We start from the raw sequence: 17,414 nt of genomic DNA on the forward strand, positions 1-17,414 counted from the left end.
GCATTGCAGTAATCTAACCTTGAGGTTATCAGAGCATAGAGAACAGTAGTTAGGCTATCCCTGTCCAGACAGGGGCATAGCTGGGCCACCAGCCAAAGCTGATGGAAGGCGCTCTGGGCCACTGAGGCCACCTGAGCCTTAAGCGACAGCAAAGGATCCAGGAGGACTCCCAAGCTGTGAACCTGCTGCTTCAGGGGAAGTATAACCCCATCAAGAACAGGTGATCTCCCAGCCATCTGGTCTAGGGAACCACCCCAGTCCAATCTGGATTGAGCTTCAGTTTGTTGGCTCTCATTCAGTCCATTACTGAGGCAAGAATCTGGTCCAGCACTTCACTGTCCACTTCCACCTGCAGATGTAAAGGAGAAATAGAGCTGAGTGTCATCAGCATACTGCTGACAACGTACTCCAAACCTCTGGATAACCCCACCCAGTGATTTCATGTAGAGGTTAAGCAACATGGGGGATAGGATTGAGGGCTGTGGAACTCCACATTGAAGGTTCCATGGAGCTGAATGCACTCCCCAAGTAACACCCTCTGGGGACGACCATCCAAATAGGACTGGAACCACCGCAAAGCAGTGCCACCCACCCCTAGTTTAGAGAGTCGCTTCAGAAGGATACCATGGTTGATGGTATTGAAAGCCGCTGAGAGGTCGAGAGCAATTAACAGGGGCATGTTTCTCTTGTCTCTCTCTCAACAGACGTAATCCTTCAGGGCGACCAAAGCAGTTTCTGTGCCAAAACCAGGCCTAAACCCCATTCCAGGAAATCAGTTTCTTCCAAAAGTGCCTGGATCTGGTCTGCTACCACTCACTCCAGAACCTTGCTCAGGAAAGGGGGATAAGCAACTGGCTGGTAGTTAGTTAGGTTTTCTGAATCCAGGGAAGGTTTCTTAAGGCACGGTTTTACCACTGCCTCCTTCAGACAGGCAGGGACCAGCCTCTCTCATAAAGAGGCATTGATCACCTCCCTGGCCCAGCCAACTGTTCCCTTCCTGCTGGTTTTCACGTGGTGAGTTCCCGCCCCCCCAGTGGAAATAATGACATATGACACAATTATTAAGGTTAATGGGCTAAATAAGGCCACAACTTTTATTGGTTACAGGTGATGAGCACTATTGGCTTAGGCATTGGTCCTAACCGACTATATCCGAATTCAGCCTGTCTGCTAGAAGTCTGGGAAGGGTTAACCACCAGTAGGGGGAGTCCTGCTGATGCACATCAACTAGGAACTCCCACCACCACCACCGCTAGGGGGGCGTGCCTTAGGCCCTCACCTCCCCAGGCTTTGGACAGAGCCACACCCCCCAGAATCCTTTACCGGACTACCCTTAAATATGTGGTGCAGGTGATGGCGTAACCTCCCCTCTTCTATCTACAGAGCAATACCAATGCCTAACCGCCAATACCAAGAAAGTTGTGATGATTTGCTATGAGGTAGGCAAAAACCAAGTGGCTGGTGCCAATTTGCCCAGTGGAAAAATTCCTACCAGGCCCCTCAACGGCGACCAATCACGGTCCATAGCAAGGTCAAAGAACAAAAACCTTATAGGGCGGGAGGGTGGGAAAAGCAGGAACAGCTGGTAAGCGGCAAAGAGGGAGATCCTCGGCCGCATCCTGCTTTAAATAAGGCAGGCCACATCCCCAGAGCCAGCTGATTGTCTGGCCAAGAGGTGACGCAGCCGGGAATCTCCCCAATTGCGCGAGAGCTGTGTTCCAGCCACCACGCACGTGGTGGGGCCGTGAAGCCTGCAACCCCACCTCCTCCAAAGGGCAGAAGTGCCTTTATCAGCCAACAGGGGCAGGGGTCTAGAGCGCAAGTGGCTGCCCTGACTGATCCAAGCACCTTGTCCACATCCTCGAACCTTACCAGCTGAAATTCATCTAACAGAACAGGACTAGACTATGCTCTGGACGCGCCATGAGATTCATCTGCTATAACAGCAGAGTCTTGGCGGATGCAAGCGATTTTATCCTCAAAATGCTTTGCAAACAAGTCACAGTGAGTTACCGTACAGCCCAGAAAAGCTCTGCCGGATGACATAATGAAGAGTTGTTAGGGGTTGTTAGATGCTGTTCACAAGTTCAGTATGCTCAACAGCCATTATGCTCCTTGAAGAAAAATTTCTTAGCCCCTAGCCATCAAAAGCACCTGAGCAAGCAGCTTCAGCAAACTTCAGATCAGTTGATGACTGCTCTTCATTAGCCATCAACCAAGTGGAACAAACAAACAAGATCATAATCTCTTCATGGAGGCAGACAACATCGCAGCATTTTCATTGCACCAGGGATAGGGAATCTGTATCTTTCCAGTTGCTAATGGGCTGCACCTTCCACCATCCCAGACCATTGACCATGCTGGCCAGAGCTGATGGGAGTTGCAGTCCAACAACTTCTTGACGGCCCCAGGTTCCTCATTCCTAATTTACACAATTTCACTATTTGTCACAGTGATACAAAAAAAAGCATAGCTGAGTTCATTGGTACTTGCTTCTGGCTGAAATAGAAACCTTCAGTCTGCAAACTTGCATGGGAGTAAGGGCTGTTGAACATGGTGGGAGTTAAGGTCGTAGTGGATAGCTTGATAAAGACATCGACCTAGTATGCAGCAGCTGTGAAACAGGCAGGAAAGGAACTGAAAATAAAAGTGACCGTATCTTGACGCTGTTATACAATTCTATGGTGTAAATGTGTTTGGAATACTGTTGGAATACTGTTCTGGCCACCTCTCCTCCAAAAGGATATTGCAGAGTTGGGGGGAAACCCAGTACAGTGGTACCTCGGGTTAAGTACTCAATTCGTTCCGGAGGTCCGTACTTAACCTGAAACTGTTCTTAACCTGAAGCACCACTTTAGCTAATGGGGCCTCCTGCTACTGCCACACTTTTCTGTTCTCATCCTGAAGCAAAGTTCTTAACCTGAAGCACTATATTTCTGGGTTAGTGGAGTCTGTAACCTGAAGCGTATGTAACCTGAAGCGTATGTAACCCGAGGTACCACTGTAAAGGGCAGACAAAATGATTGAAGTGGTGGAGCAATTCTCCTATGAGGAAAGGATGCAGCATTTGAGATTTTTTTTTATGTTTACGGAAAAGGTGAGTAGGTGAGCATGACGGAAACCAATAAAATTCTAAATAGCATGAAGAAGGTAAAGATAAGCCCCCCCCCCTTATAATAACAATATAGCTTTTTGACATCCAATGAAGCTAAATGCTCAGGACAGAGAAATAGCAGGTATTTCTTCACACAGCACATAAACTGTGGAACTTGCTTCTGCAGGAGGCAGAAATAGTCGGTCCCCAATTGAGATGGCCGTAAAAGAGGATTGGACAAATCCATGGAGGGTAAGGCTAGCAATAGCCCTGAGTGCTCATTGGAAGGAGCACCTGAAGCTGAGGCTCCAATACTTTGGCCACCTCATGAGAAGAGAAGACTCCCTGGAAAACACCCTGATGTTGGGAAAGATGGAGAAGGGGATGACAGAGGATGGAATGGTGGGACAGTGTTCTCAAAGCTACTAGCATGAGTTTGACCAAACTGCGGGAGGCAGTGGAAGACAGGAGGGCCTGGCGTGCTCTGGTCCAGGGGGTCACAAAGAGTCAGACACGACTAAACGACTAAACAACAACCACAAAGGCTAGCAATAACTATTAGCCACAAGAGCTGTGCGTTGCCTTCATAGTTGGAGGCAGTAGTGCTTCTGAATACCAGTGGCAGGAAGCCACAGGAGCATAGCTGTCACCGTTTCCCTTTTTCAAAGGGAAATTCTCTTATTCCGAACAGGATTCCTAGCAAGAAAAGGGAAAAGTTGACAGCTATCCACAGGAGGGGAGAGGTCTCCTGGGCTTGAATCCTGCTTGCAATTGCCAGTTCCCCACACGCATCTGGTTGGCCACTGTGAGAACAAGACCCTGGACTAGAAGGGCCTGATCCACAGGCTCTGACTTCTGAGTAAACGTGCATTGGATTGTGCTGCCAAGCATGGAAGAGAAGCCATATCTGTGCTTTCCTCACTGGTTGTTTTTAATCAACATTTACCAACCCAGTTCCCTCAGATGTTATGTATTATTTACTCTCATCAGCTCCAGCTAGTGCAGCTGTGCTTAATGGGGCTGATGCAGGGTGGTTGTTACCCAAAACACCTGGAGGGAAAATAGTTTGCTGAAGATTAGTTTTAATGACTTCATTTTCAGTGTTTTTTATTTTATTTATTGGCATAGAGGTTTTTGTCAATTTGGTGGTACAGTTGTGCCTTGGTTTTCAAATAACTTAGTTCTTGAACGTTTTGGCTCCTGAACGCTGCAAACCCAGAAGTGACTGTTCTGGTTTGCAAACTATTTTTGGAAGCTGAACATCTGATGGGGCTTCCATGGCTTCCGATTGGCTGCAGGAGCTTCCTGCAGCCAATCAGAAGCCGCACTTTGATTTCCGAACGTTCTGGAAGTTGAACGGACTTCTGGAGCATATTTTGTTCGACTACCAAGGTCCGACTCTATATAAATCTTGTCAAGTAAAATATAACGGGGATCTCATTTTAAAAAATAAAAAAATAGCTGGAAGGAATAAGCTACACTGTTGCATTGCTGAGAGAAATTACTTAACTCAAAAACTCACTGTGCAGCATGCTAGAAAGGATGTTCCTTGCTGTATAATTTAGACTCCTAATGGCTAGAGGAAATAACTTCTCCATTGCTGCTATTAACCTGTTGACACTGTTTTCTTCTCTGCTTCTTTTGGGTGCCCCAACATTTCACAACAGCCTATTTTCTGAAATCACTCCAATAGCAGTGTTGGAGCAGCACTCCAACCATCGCCCCTCCAGATGTTGAAGCTCCCATCATCATAGGTGTCAACGCTTCCCTTTTTTAAAGGGAAATTCCCTTATTTTGAATAGGATTCCTCGCAAGAAAAGGGAAAAGTTGACAGCTATGCCCATTATCCCTGATCATTGGTTCTGCTGGCTAATGCTGATGGGACTTGCAGTCCAGAAGCATGGGGGGGGGCAGTGCCACAGGCTCCCCATTTTTGCCATATAGAAAGCTGCCTTGCACTGAGTCAGGGCTGTTGGTCCATTTACACTGTTGGTCCATTGCACTGAGTCAGGGCTGTTGGATTTGCACTGGCAGGCAGTGGTTTTCCAGGGATGCAACCAGGAGCCTTTTCTGCCCCTTCCTGGAGCTGCTTGGGATAGAATTTGGGACCCTCTGCGAACAAACGCTCCTTTTTCTTAACAGGATTGCAGCTTGCTAGTTTGCCCCATCCTTTTTCGTACGGCGTGTTTCAAGTGTGTGTTCTTCTTTAATAGTCGGCAGAGTCCCTTATTAGCCATGGGCGGGGTGGGGGGGGGAGAGAAAGAGGCGGAGAGACAAACAGATGGTATTTAGGGCTCGAGATGCTGTGGTTTTGTAGAGTTTGAGAGAGACAGAGACAGGAAAGGGGAGAGTTAACAATTCTTACCCATGTATGGAACAAGCACAACCTTCTTTGAATCCTGTTAAGCAGAGCCCGTGGGCCTCAGATCAGGAACTTTATCTGGCTAGTAATCTATAGGCACGCTAGCTTTCGAGTTGGTGTGAGGGAAAGCCGGATGCTAAGTGCTTAGTTCTGATAGAAGGAAGCATCGTTATATGCACGTGAGGAGTTATTAAATATACCCTCACACTGTGTATGAGATACCATGGCGGCGTTCTACAGCTGTCTGAACTTTAAAAGGTAAGTGACTTTAATTATCCTTCGCTTCCCACCTCCTTCTCCCATATATCTTTTGCAGCGTGGAGACTTTTGCAAACACTTCTTTTTCTTCCTTTAATCATTGCATGATATTGTATGCAAGAACAGGGACCGCTTATCAATTGTTTTAGGTTGTAAGCCTGCAGGCAGAACCTGTTGGTTTTTTTTTTTATAAAAAATTGCTCTGTGTAAATGTCCAGGTCTTAGGTGTTTAAGAAATATCATTCTTTTTTCACATGCAAAGGATGAAGCACCAAATGAATTACCTGGCTTTCCTGAAAGTGCAACTTTTGATATAGAAATGGATAATGGTAATTAAGGTTGCAAATGTACCTTGGAGTAGTGTGAGATAGTGGGAGATGCTTCTGCATAAATATGAACTGAATCACTGCAATCCTATTAAGTTACCTGGAAGTAAGCCTCATTGAATAGAAGTGAACTTACTTCTGAGTAGACGTTTTTAACAATGCAAAGTGGGATTTCCAGTATGAAAGTGTATGTGCTTTTATTGTTTCTATAGTGTTTTTTAAATGTGCATTATTAGTTAGAGAAGATGCTTTCAGGTGTGCTAAGTTGTTTGTGAAGTTGAAAGCAGGAAAATATGTCAGTGTGTCAAGTTCTTGGAAACTAGTTGGATTTAAAACACTAAATGGAATTGAAGATGAGAGTGTTCCACTTGCAGAAAAAATGAAGGTTTTTTAAAATTTAAAAATGAGTGTGATATTATAAAGCAACATCTTTGCAGTTTTAAAATAAATAGGTTCTTATTTGTTTTGATTAATTGCTCTGTGGCTGGAATCCATGCAGCAAATTGCAAAAGGGAAGAAGAATGGAACAAAGCAGGGTTATGTCTGTGTTCTTCTTCTTCTTTTTTATTAAGTTATGATCCATTAATTTTAATATGTACTTGTCAATCACTGAAATTAGTCATTTAAAAATGTGTACTACTTCCAGCGTAGTATCAGAAGAGGTGTACCAGCTTCTGGGAATTGCAAGTTTGGAGAGTGCTGTTGCATCCATGTCTGGCTTGAGGATTTCCCATGGACATCTATGAGAATAGGATACATGGAGTTTTGGTGTGACCCAGCAGGAGTCGCTTTATGTTCTACAGAAAGCAGCTTTGCCAGTCCTATACATGGTGCATTGCTGAGCAGAGGGCCTGCAAAGTGCCTTTTGCTGTGGTGCCCAAGTGTCCAACTCCAGTTGGCTGTTGGGTACATGGGAAGCACTGTGGAAGGGAGTTTGATGGACAGGTGGTTGGCCTGCACAGCTGTGAGAGGTTAGCAAACCTTCACTCCTTTCAAACCATGGGTTATGAAGCTGGCTTTTTTCAGCAAACCATAGTTAAGGTTAGTTGCGCCATTGGGGTGGCAGAGACCCCCAAAAAATTTCAAGGAGGGGCCCGGGCCCCCTCAAAATTCCCTGGCGGTCATGTGCACATGCCACAGGGTGTCACACGTGCAAGCTGTGGGGTGTGCACACAACACATCAGCAAACCCTGTGGCGCATGCAAGTGACTTGCCCCACAGTATGTGCATGTGGTGCGAGCATGCCGTGGGACACACTTATGTCATGTGCGCATGCCCCTCAGTGTGCACAATGTGCTGACATCACATGGCCCCAGCCACCTCAATCACAGGGGCAAGGCAGTGCGCATGCTTAAGGTGAACTACAGTTTGTCAAGTCTGTATGCAACACTAAATTGCAGCTGATCAGAAATGGTAATGAAAGCTTCTGATGTCTTTCTTTTCAGGTGTGCTAAAGGAGGATAATGAAAGAAGGGGACATGCAAGGCTCACCTAGACACCTCCAAACTAGTGGTGGCAAACCTATGGCATGTGTGCCAGAGAGGGCACTCAGAGCCTTCTCTGTGGGCACACGCGCTGTTGCCCCAGGGCAGTAGCTTCCCAGCCGGGGGTGGGGGAGGAGGAGAGGAGGGCTCTTGCATGCTGTCCAAAGCCTGTGGCATCAGGGCCTGGCAAGTGAGCGAGGGGCTGAGCAGGAATTGACTTTTAATGCGCCAGGGCCTCCCACCAGTCTGTTTTTCCTACTTGGGAGTAGAGATGGGAAGGCCTGGAAGAAAAAAAATAACCAGGAAAATTGGGGGGAGGAGAGAAACCAGGGTTTTGTGCCTGGTCCCCCCCCCCAATTTTCCCGGTTTCTTTCCAGGCCTTCCAGCACCCCCACTTTGGAGCTGCCTGCCGATCGACACCAGGCAGGTGCTCTCACTGTACCTTTTCTGGCAACTGCTCAAAACATTTTGGTTAGGGCCAGCCCAACTGGACACGTAGAAGCTGCATGCGATTTACGGTACTTCCTTTTAACCACTGCTGACTTTAATCATCTTTTGAATACTCTTAAATACCTGCTTTTAACTGTTTTATCAATCATTTTAATATTCTGTTGTATATTTAGGTAACTGTTTAGAAAGCTCTCTTACCATCATGCGATGTATAATATATAATAACAAATTCAATTAAACACACACACACACACACACACACAGACTCCTTTTCCATTCAAACAGAGTTTGAGCCTTAGTGCAACATACTACTGTATTCAGTAATTGGACATTGGTTACTTCTGGGCCTGGCATGCTGAAAATTTGCCTTATGCTTTGCCCCAGCTGTCCTCAAGTAGAGATGGAAAGGCCTGGGGGGGGGGGGGAATTGGTAAAATTGGGGGGGGGGGCAGGTATCCATCCCACCCCACCCACGTTTTTTCCCAAAGCAGTTTTTTAAAACTCCATGAGAAAAATAAGAAAGAGCAAGAGCAAGAAGAAATGGAAAATGATAGCATTACAGTGGTACCTCGGGTTACATATGCTTCAGGTTACAGACTCTGCAAACCCAGAAATAGTACCTCGGGTTAAGAACTTTGCTTCAGGATGAGAACAGAAATCGTGCTCCGGCAGTGCGGCAGCAGCAGGAGGCCCCATTAGCTAAAGTGGTGCTTCAGGTTAAGAACAGTTTCAGGTTAAGAACGGACCTCCGGAACGAATTTAGTATTTAACCCGAGGTACCACTGTAGTTCAGAAAATGAGATAGAATGAACCGCATGTATATGTTGTGTCTTCTGGTTTTGTTTTTTTAAAAAGCACTGCTCAAAGGGTAGACTTTCTATGGAGCTTAAATATTGAGGCGGACCTTAACTTTATGTGCTGTTGGTGCTAAGGGGCAAATCTGATTATTTTTTATGTTTATGGTTTCTTGCTTTTTTTGTTGCTTTTGAGGGAAAGGGGGTGGCTACCCGTTTTATTGCAAGCATAATACTCCTATCTACACTCTGTTTCAAGCAATTTGTAAAACTACTCCACCCTGAACGTTTTGTTTTTTTTTCAATTTTTCCAATTTTTCCATTTCCCCCCGGGGAAAAACAGGGTAAAAACCTTTTTTTCTCCTCATGGCTTCAAAATTTCCAGAAATTTTACATCTTTATTTGGGAGTAAGCCACCCTGAGTTCAGCAGGGCTTAACTCCCAAGTCAGTAAGCATATAAAGACGACAACCTAAGACGGGTCTGCTGGGTTTACAAGTTCGCTGTGCTTTCCTGCGGAAGCCAACAGAGAAATCCATTCCGTGGAGGCTGCGATTAAACGGCAGCCAAAGAAATGGCAAAATATAATAATAATATATATTATTTATACCCCACACATCTGTTTGGGTTTATTTTATTTTTTTTAATATTTATTTGTATGTGCGCACGCAGACAATCATTACTATCTCATATTAAAAATTGGGAGATGGATGGTGGCTCTTAGTACAGCCCTCCAGTATACAATAGTGGCCAAAATTGTGGAACCTTCTGGAAAAAATGTATTTCCGAGGTTTGATGGTTCATAACACCACTTCGTTTTGGAGTAATACCAGTGCTTTTTTTTCTGTGGGGATGCAGGGGGATGCATACCCCCAAACATTTTGTGAATTTAATGCGCGAAGAAATTCACTGTATTTATTTCCCCCAATTTGAACTATATTTATTTTCCCCTGGTGGCAATTTTCTTGAGTCAAAATGACCCTAAACATTTTGTTTTTTTAGAAAAAAAGCACTGAATTATACTATAAAATTATATATCAATGAAAAGATAATTTAATGAAGAATGTAATGCAATAACTTTTAGGAAGCATTATTTATTACAGCAGCAGTCATAAAGAAGAAACGTGAAACGCACAGAAAAAATGAGAGACACAGGTTAAATTGCCGTGTTGGCACTTTGCGATAAGTGGGTTTTGGGTTGCAGTTTGGGCACTTGGTCTCTAAAAGGTTCGCCATCACTGCTCTAAACCATGGCAATAAATATGGTTTATTATGGCATCTGAATGCAGCCCATCTCTTGGTTGTGACCTGGGAAACCTAGTTGTAATTAGGAATGGGTGAATCTGCCAGTTTCAGTTTCCCATACTTTATCATTTTCCCCATACAGTTTGTCGCATTTCTACTTCAGTAGTCCTCATGAAAATTTGTCAGCGTTTTCACGAGCATTGCTTTTAATATATACGTTTTTGTATGCAGTTTTCCCTAATGTAACACATCTTTGCAAAGCAATTTCCCCTAACATAAATGCATTTGTGTGTGCGTTATCATTAATATAAGCTTTTGTATGCACACTTTCCCTAATATACACATTATTGCACAAATTGGGTGTTTGTTTGTTGGAAAACTACATCACAAAATTCAGAGAAATGAAAATTTTAAAGGATAGTTGTGTTGTAAATAACTATACAACTTTTGGAAGACCCCTGAAGACAGCCCTGTACAGGGAGGTTTTTTTATGTTTGATGTTTTATTGGGCTTTTATATTTGTTGGAAGCTGCCCAGAGTGGCCGGGGCAAGCCAGTCAGATGTGTGGGGTAAAAAAAAGAAAATTATTTTAATAATAATAAAATTTTTTGGTTTGTGTATTGTTTTGGTAAGTGTGAATCTGATTCACATTAAATTGCAATCCAAACTGAATATCTGCGCCCCTCCCGCATCCTCAGGTGTGGTCGCTGGTCTGTGAGATCTCAATCAGAATGCCGAAATAGGTAAGATGAAACTTTTAATTTGACCACTCTGGTGTTGTAGTGTGTGTGTGCATGGACACACACTCTCTCAAACTCTTTAGGGTTGTATTCTACTCATTTCACAGAACATCTTCCTTCTGCATGGCAAGAGGTGCTGTATCACTCTGAACTTTCCCTATGCCAACAAAAAACTCTGCTGTACTTATTTCTTTTTTTCTCTCTTTTCTTTCCCCATATCGCCTGCCTTTCTGGAGCTCAGAGTGCAAATTAAATCTGTGTTGTTTGCAAAAGTGGTGTAATTTTGATTCTCAAGGTTTGCTGTTTCTTAGAGAAGTAGGTTATCAATGACTGCTAACCCCGAGGACTATGTTTTGCCTCCAGTGGCAGAGACTAGAGTACAGTACCAAGTTCTGAAAACCATGGTGAGGGGAGAGTTCTATTGCACTCAGGTCCTGCTTGTGTGCTTTCCATAGACTTCTTGCTGACCACTGTTAAAATAGGATATTTGGCAAGTTGGTTCTAGAACCACAGATTCTTCTTTTTTTGGGGGGGGGGGGTTCTTCCACCCAAAAACGATCTTTATTGAAACTTAACTTATATACATAATAACCAAAATTCCCAATGATTCCCTCACATAAAATATAATATCTAATTTACAACAGCTGCATAATTATGCACTTAATTATAAAATGTAGCACTCACCCTCTACTTCCCTCCACAGCAATTCAATTTCTTTATATTTCTTTCTACCTTTTCCCCCTTGCATTCTGTAATAAATTATTTTTGTTAAATTCTGATTTTTCCTTTTCTTTATTGGTTTTGTTATTGCTTACATTTTTTATTCTAAGCCTATTAGCATGTCATTTTTAGAACAATATTTTGACAATATTTTGAACAATCGCTATTTAGCACCATTACATTACAAAACAATAGGAAATTATTATTGAAAATTTACACTCTGTTATTGGACTATGATTTGATGGATGAAGATGTAAAAGAAACAATGGTCAAATGGGCACAAGATATCGACCACGCTTTATATTTAGAACAGTGGGAGAAACTCTGGCGTGAGGATATTCGCTTTACCGCCTGCTATATGATAAGGAAAATTTTGTTAAAATGTTTTACAGGTGGTATTTAACACCAGTTAAACTCGCCAAAATTTATAAATTAAAATCCAACCTTTGTTGGAAATGTAACAAAGAACCTGGAATAATAATTCATATGTGTTGGGGTTGCAAGGAAATAAAGAAGTTTTGGGGAATAATCCAGGAGGAACTTAAGAAAATGCTAAAAAAAACCTTGATAAAAAATCACAAAGCTTATCTGTTAGGGTTGGTTGGCAAAGACATAGTACATATGAAAAAAAAAATTTTTTTATATGCAAGAACAGCTGCCAGGGTAGTGATTGCCACTAAATGGAAATCCCAGGACATGCCAACAAAGGAAGAGTGGATTTGTAAATTAAGTGAGTATATAGAATGGGCAAAATTAACTTCAATTATAAGATATCAATCAAATCAAAAGTTAAGAATGGAGTGGAAGTATTTCGAAGATTTTATGTCAAAATATAGAACCACAGCTTCTTATTATATTCTAGCATGTCAGAAGCTACACAAAATATTTGGCATGCAAACCTTTGGGCAGACTTGAGATTGGACACCCCTAAAAATGTGTCGTAAATTATATTTAGTTCTCCTCTCCTGTGCCTCAATCCTTTTCCCCTTATCTCAAACCAGCAGCGCCGTCCTATTGCTAGTGCAAAGTGAGAACATAAGAAGACCTTCATAGACTGCAGTATGGTCAGGGAAATCCAGTCACATAATTTTTGTTGCATCGGTTATTAAAAATGGAGGTGATCATTATTATATTGGAGTTTATGGACTGGGAACCTCAAGGCTAGATTGCTGCAATGCACTGTATATGTAGGGCTGCCCTTGGGCCTCATTCGGGAGGTCCAGCTTGTGCACAATGTGGTGATCAGACTATTGACACTTACTTTATTTATTTCTTTACACCATTTCTAGAACACACACACTCTCTCTCTGTGCAATGTGCAGAAAACTTTAGGCAAGAACAGACCACTTAAGCGACAAATATTACACAAATACAGAAGGAAGGAAAGAGGGAGAGAAGGCAGCTGGCTGGAAGAGGCAGCGTGGGGAGAGGCAATGGAACTCAAATATATGCTTTATTAACAATAGTGCAGAAACTCCCCCTTACAACAGCCAGTACAGAGAAACTATCTTAGTGCTCTAGATAGTATACCCTGTGGGTGTGAGCTGTTTTCTGTCTGTTTTGATGCCATGTGGACGACTGCATGCAAGGCTTAACATCTGCACATGTACTCGTTCTAGAAGACAACACTTTATGCTTGGTAATTGTTTTAAAACATTTCAGTAAAGTTTGTAATAATAATAATAATAATAAGAAGAAGAAGAAGAAGAAGAAGAAGAAGAAGAAGAAGAAGAAGAAGAAGAACAACAACAACAACAACAACAACAACAACAACAACAACAACAACAACAACTAGTTAACATCAGGCCACCTATCTACCTTGTAAAAAGCAGCTGCCCGTGAGAGGCTTTTGTCGGTGGGAGTTTATTTTCTTTTTCTTTTTCATGTTCAAAGATCTTTATTGAAACTTAACATATATACATAATAACCAAAATTCCCAATGATTCCCTCATATAAAATATAATACCTAAATTACAACAGCTACATAATTATACAGTTAATTATAAAAGCCACCACCCACCCTCTATTTCCCTCCACAGCAATTCGACTTCTTTATATTTCTTTCTACCTTTTTTCTTTGCATTCTATAATAAATTATTTTTGTTAAATTCTGATTTTTCCTTCTTTCTTTATTGGTTTTGTAATTGCTTATATTTTTTATTCTAAGCCTATTAGCATGTCGTTTTTAGAACAATATTTTGACATATAATCTTCGAAATACTTCTACTCCATTCTTAACTTTTGATTTGATTGGTATCTTATAACCGAAGTTAATTTTTGCCAATTCTATATACTCACTTAATTTGAAAATCTACTCTTCTTTTGTCAGTGTGTCCTGAGATTTCCATTTAGTGGCAATCACTACCATGGCAGCTGTTGTTGCATATAAATTTTTTTTTTTTCATATGTGGTATGTCTTTGCCCACCAACCTTAACAGATAAGCTTCAGGATTTTTTAGCAAGGTTTTTTTTAGCATTTTCTTAAGTTCCTCATGTAAAGGTAAAGGTAAAGGTACCCCTGCCCATACGGGCCAGTCTTGACAGACTCTAGGGTTGTGTGCCCATCTCACTCAAAGAGGCCGGGGGCCAGCACTGTCCGGAGACACTTCCGGGTCACGTGGCCAGCGTGACATCGCTGCTCTGGCGAGCCAGAGCCGCACACGGAAACGCCGTTTACCTTCCCGCCAGTAAGCGGTCCCTATTTATCTACTTGCACCCGGGGTGCTTTCGAACTGCTAGGTTGGCAGGCGCTGGGACCGAACAGTGGGAGCGCACCCCGCCGCGGGGATTCAAACTGCTGACCTTTCGATCGGCAAGCCCTAGGCACTGAGGCTTTAACCCACAGCGCCACCCGCGTCCCTAAGTTCCTCATGTATTGTTCCCCAAAACTTCTTTATTTCCTTGCAACCGCAACACATATGAATTATCGTTCCAGGTTCTTTGTTACATTTCCAACAAAGGTTGGAGTTTATTTTCAATAGGGTCGGGATGGCATGGGGATGAGGGACCAACTCCCTTCTCTTGCGGGGGCCCAGTTAGTGCCATTGCCTTCTGATAGGAGTTTGGGTGTAATCCTTGACGCCTTCCTTTCCATGGAGGCGCAGGTTACAGCAACAGCCAAGGCGACATTTTTCCACCTTCGCCGCATCAAGCAGTTGGCCCCTTACCTTTCCCGCTCCGACCTGTCCACAGTGATCCATGCGACGGTCACCTCCAGGCTTGACTACTGTAATTCGCTCTACGCAGGGCTGCCCTTGAAGCTGTCCCAGAAACTCCAGCGGGTACAGAATGCTGCAGCGAGGCTCCTCACGGGGTCTCTGCCATGGGAGCATATTCACCCAGTGCTTTTCAAGCTGCACTGGCTCCCGGTGGAGTACAGGGTCAGATTTAAGGTGCTGCTTTTGACCTTTAAAGCCCTTCACGGCCTAGGACCCTCGTACCTACGGGACCGCCTCTCCTGGTATGCCCCACGGAGGACCTTAAGGTCCATAAATAACAACACCCTAGTGGTCCCGGGCCCTAAGGAAGTTAGATTGGCTTCAACCAGGGCCAGGGCCTTTTCAGCTCTGGCTCCGGCCTGGTGGAACGCTCTGCCTCATGAGACCAGGGCCCTGCAGGATCTGATTTCTTTCCGCAGGGCCTGTAAGACAGAGTTGTTCCACCTGGCCTTTGGCTTGGAGCCAATTTGATTCCCCCCCTCTCTTTCTTTTCTCTTTCCCTTTCTCCTCCTGCGATGAGGCTACATTTTAATATTTTAATGTTAATTGTTGTATTTTGTTTTTAAGTTGTATTCATTCAACTTGTTTTTATTATTGCTTGTTAGCCGCCCTGAGCCTGGCCTTGGCCGGAGAGGGCGGGGTATAAATAAAAATTATTATTATTATTATTATTATTATTATTCATAGGGCTAGATCCTACTGAACCCACAGACCGTTAGTCTGATTAGCTGCAGCTGTTCAGGACTCTCCTCAAATCATCCCACCTGAAAAGGAGTTGCCTCTTTGGGCCACCCACTTTATTGTTTCATTGGGCATGGTTTCGTGTGTGGTATCCCTTTCTCTGGAAGGTTTATGTTTTCCTCTAGACCAGGGTTTCCCAAACTTGGGTCTCTTGCTGTTTTTGTACTACAGTTCTCATCATCCATGGCTACTGGATCTGCTAGCTAGGACTGATGGGATTTGTAGTCCCCAAACAGCTGGAGACCCAAGTTTGGGAAACACAGCTGTAGGTCATTTCTTGGGTGAGAGGCTGGATGTGGTCTGGAGTAGTGGAAGTGGTTTCATATTCCTGGAGTACACAGAACTGTGGCCCTTTCCAGGTGAGAGGCAGAAGGGAATGTGGAGTTTTTTTGTCCCAGGTGAGAGCTGGAGTGTGAGTCACGTCCATTTCTTATTTTTGTAAATTTCTCTTTGTGGATGTTCCCCTGACACAGTCCTCTGCTGCTTGTCTGTGTTCCTAAGGTAGGTCATGGATGTTGCGTGTCTGGGTCATGGGGGTGGATGGGACCTGGACTGCCAACCTTGTGGCGGGCATTCTCTGTGGTGGCCCCTAAGTTGTGGAACTTCCTCCACATCTGACACCTTCATTATACAGCTTCTGCAGGATGCTGAAGACAAATCTCTGTATCCTAGCTTTTGATACTTGAGGTGTATATTCTTAGGACCCACCTTATTTTTATGATTGTATGTTGTTTTAAGCTTCTTTTTTGAATGATGTGTTTTAATTTTGTAACCTGCCCTGGGACTTTGGGCGCGGAAGGTGGATAATAAATAAATAAGTATAATCCCAGTTCAATCACTGAGATCAATGGCAAGAGTGTTGTTGGTCATTCCCCACGCTGGTGAGGCTCATTTGACAAGAACAAGAAACTGATCCTTTAGTGTCATGGGCCCATTATTGTCAAATCTCTCTGCCAATAGAGATTCATTGGGCACCTTCTGTGCCAGATTTCAAACGCCGCTGAAAACTTTTCTATTCAGTCAGGCTTATGCTGGCAATTAAGAATAGGTCTCTCTGTAACAGCTGATTCCTGGTTCTAACTTTTTAATACGGTTTTAATTCTATGGCACTGTATTTTATTTTATTTTTAAAATATCAGTAGTGATATCAAAACATTTTAAGTAAGTAAGTAAGTAAGTAAGTAAGTAAATACAGTATTACTGTCCTGTGTTATCCTGCAGAACACAGCAATTTTTTTCCAGACTAGAAAGGCAGGCAACACAGTCGTACCTTGGTTCCCAAACACTGAAAACCCGGAAATGTTAGGTATTCAAATGTTTTTTGGAAGCCAAACATCTGGTACGGTTGTCTGCTCTGTGGGGTAGTGTGTGTGGGGGGGGGGGCGCCTGCACCAATCAGAAGCTGTGCCTTGGTTTTCAAACATTTCAGAAGTCAAACAGACTTCCGGAATGGAATAAGTTTGGTGCTTTTGTTTTTGCTATTTATTTTGCGTTTTTGTTTTTGAGACTTTTTCTGTTAATTTTTATCATCTACAATACTGCCTTATTTATTTTATAGTACAGTATATTGATTATTGCTTTTATTTTATGGATCAGTGGTCTCGTTAGATAGTAAAATTCATGTTAAATTGCTGTTTTAGGGGTTGTTTTTAAAAGTCTGGAATGGATTAATCTGTTTTGCATTACTTTCCATGGGAAAGTGCACCTTGGTTTTGGAACGCTTTGTTTTTGGAATGGACTACCAGAATGGATGGGAAGCAGGTGGCACTGTGGGTTAAAGCACAGAGCCTAGGACTTGCCGATCAGAAGGTCGGCGGTTCGAATCCCCGTGATGGGGTGAGCTCCTGTTGCTCGGTCCCTGCTCCTGCCAACCTAGCAGTTCAAAAGCATGTCAAAGTGCAAGCAGATAAATAGGTACTGCTCCAGCGGGAAGATAAACAGCGTTTCCATGCACTGCTCTGGTTTGCCAGAAGTGGCTTAGTC

General features: G+C 43.3%; 1 protein-coding gene across 4 annotated transcripts in view; it reads left to right on the forward strand.

The window, feature by feature from the left end:
* LOC310668958 (uncharacterized protein) overlaps nt 1-17,414 on the forward strand; it is a 57,557-nt gene that overhangs the window by 9,886 nt on the left and 30,257 nt on the right. For 2 of the 4 annotated variants that reach the window (XR_014506936.1, XM_083422289.1), the window contains exon 2: nt 10,711-10,755. The exons of the other annotated variants lie outside the window; for them this stretch is intronic. Coding sequence is in view for 1 of the 2 variants with exons in the window: in XM_083422289.1 (XP_083278415.1) it covers nt 10,711-10,755 (45 nt within the window). In the remaining variant the exon portion in view is untranslated. The remainder of the gene's footprint in view (nt 1-10,710; nt 10,756-17,414) is intronic. 4 annotated transcript variants of the gene reach the window in all.

Source organism: Podarcis tiliguerta (assembly GCF_965153285.1).
Source record: "Podarcis tiliguerta genome assembly, chromosome: Z".
Classification (NCBI taxonomy): Eukaryota; Metazoa; Chordata; class Lepidosauria; order Squamata; family Lacertidae; genus Podarcis; species Podarcis tiliguerta.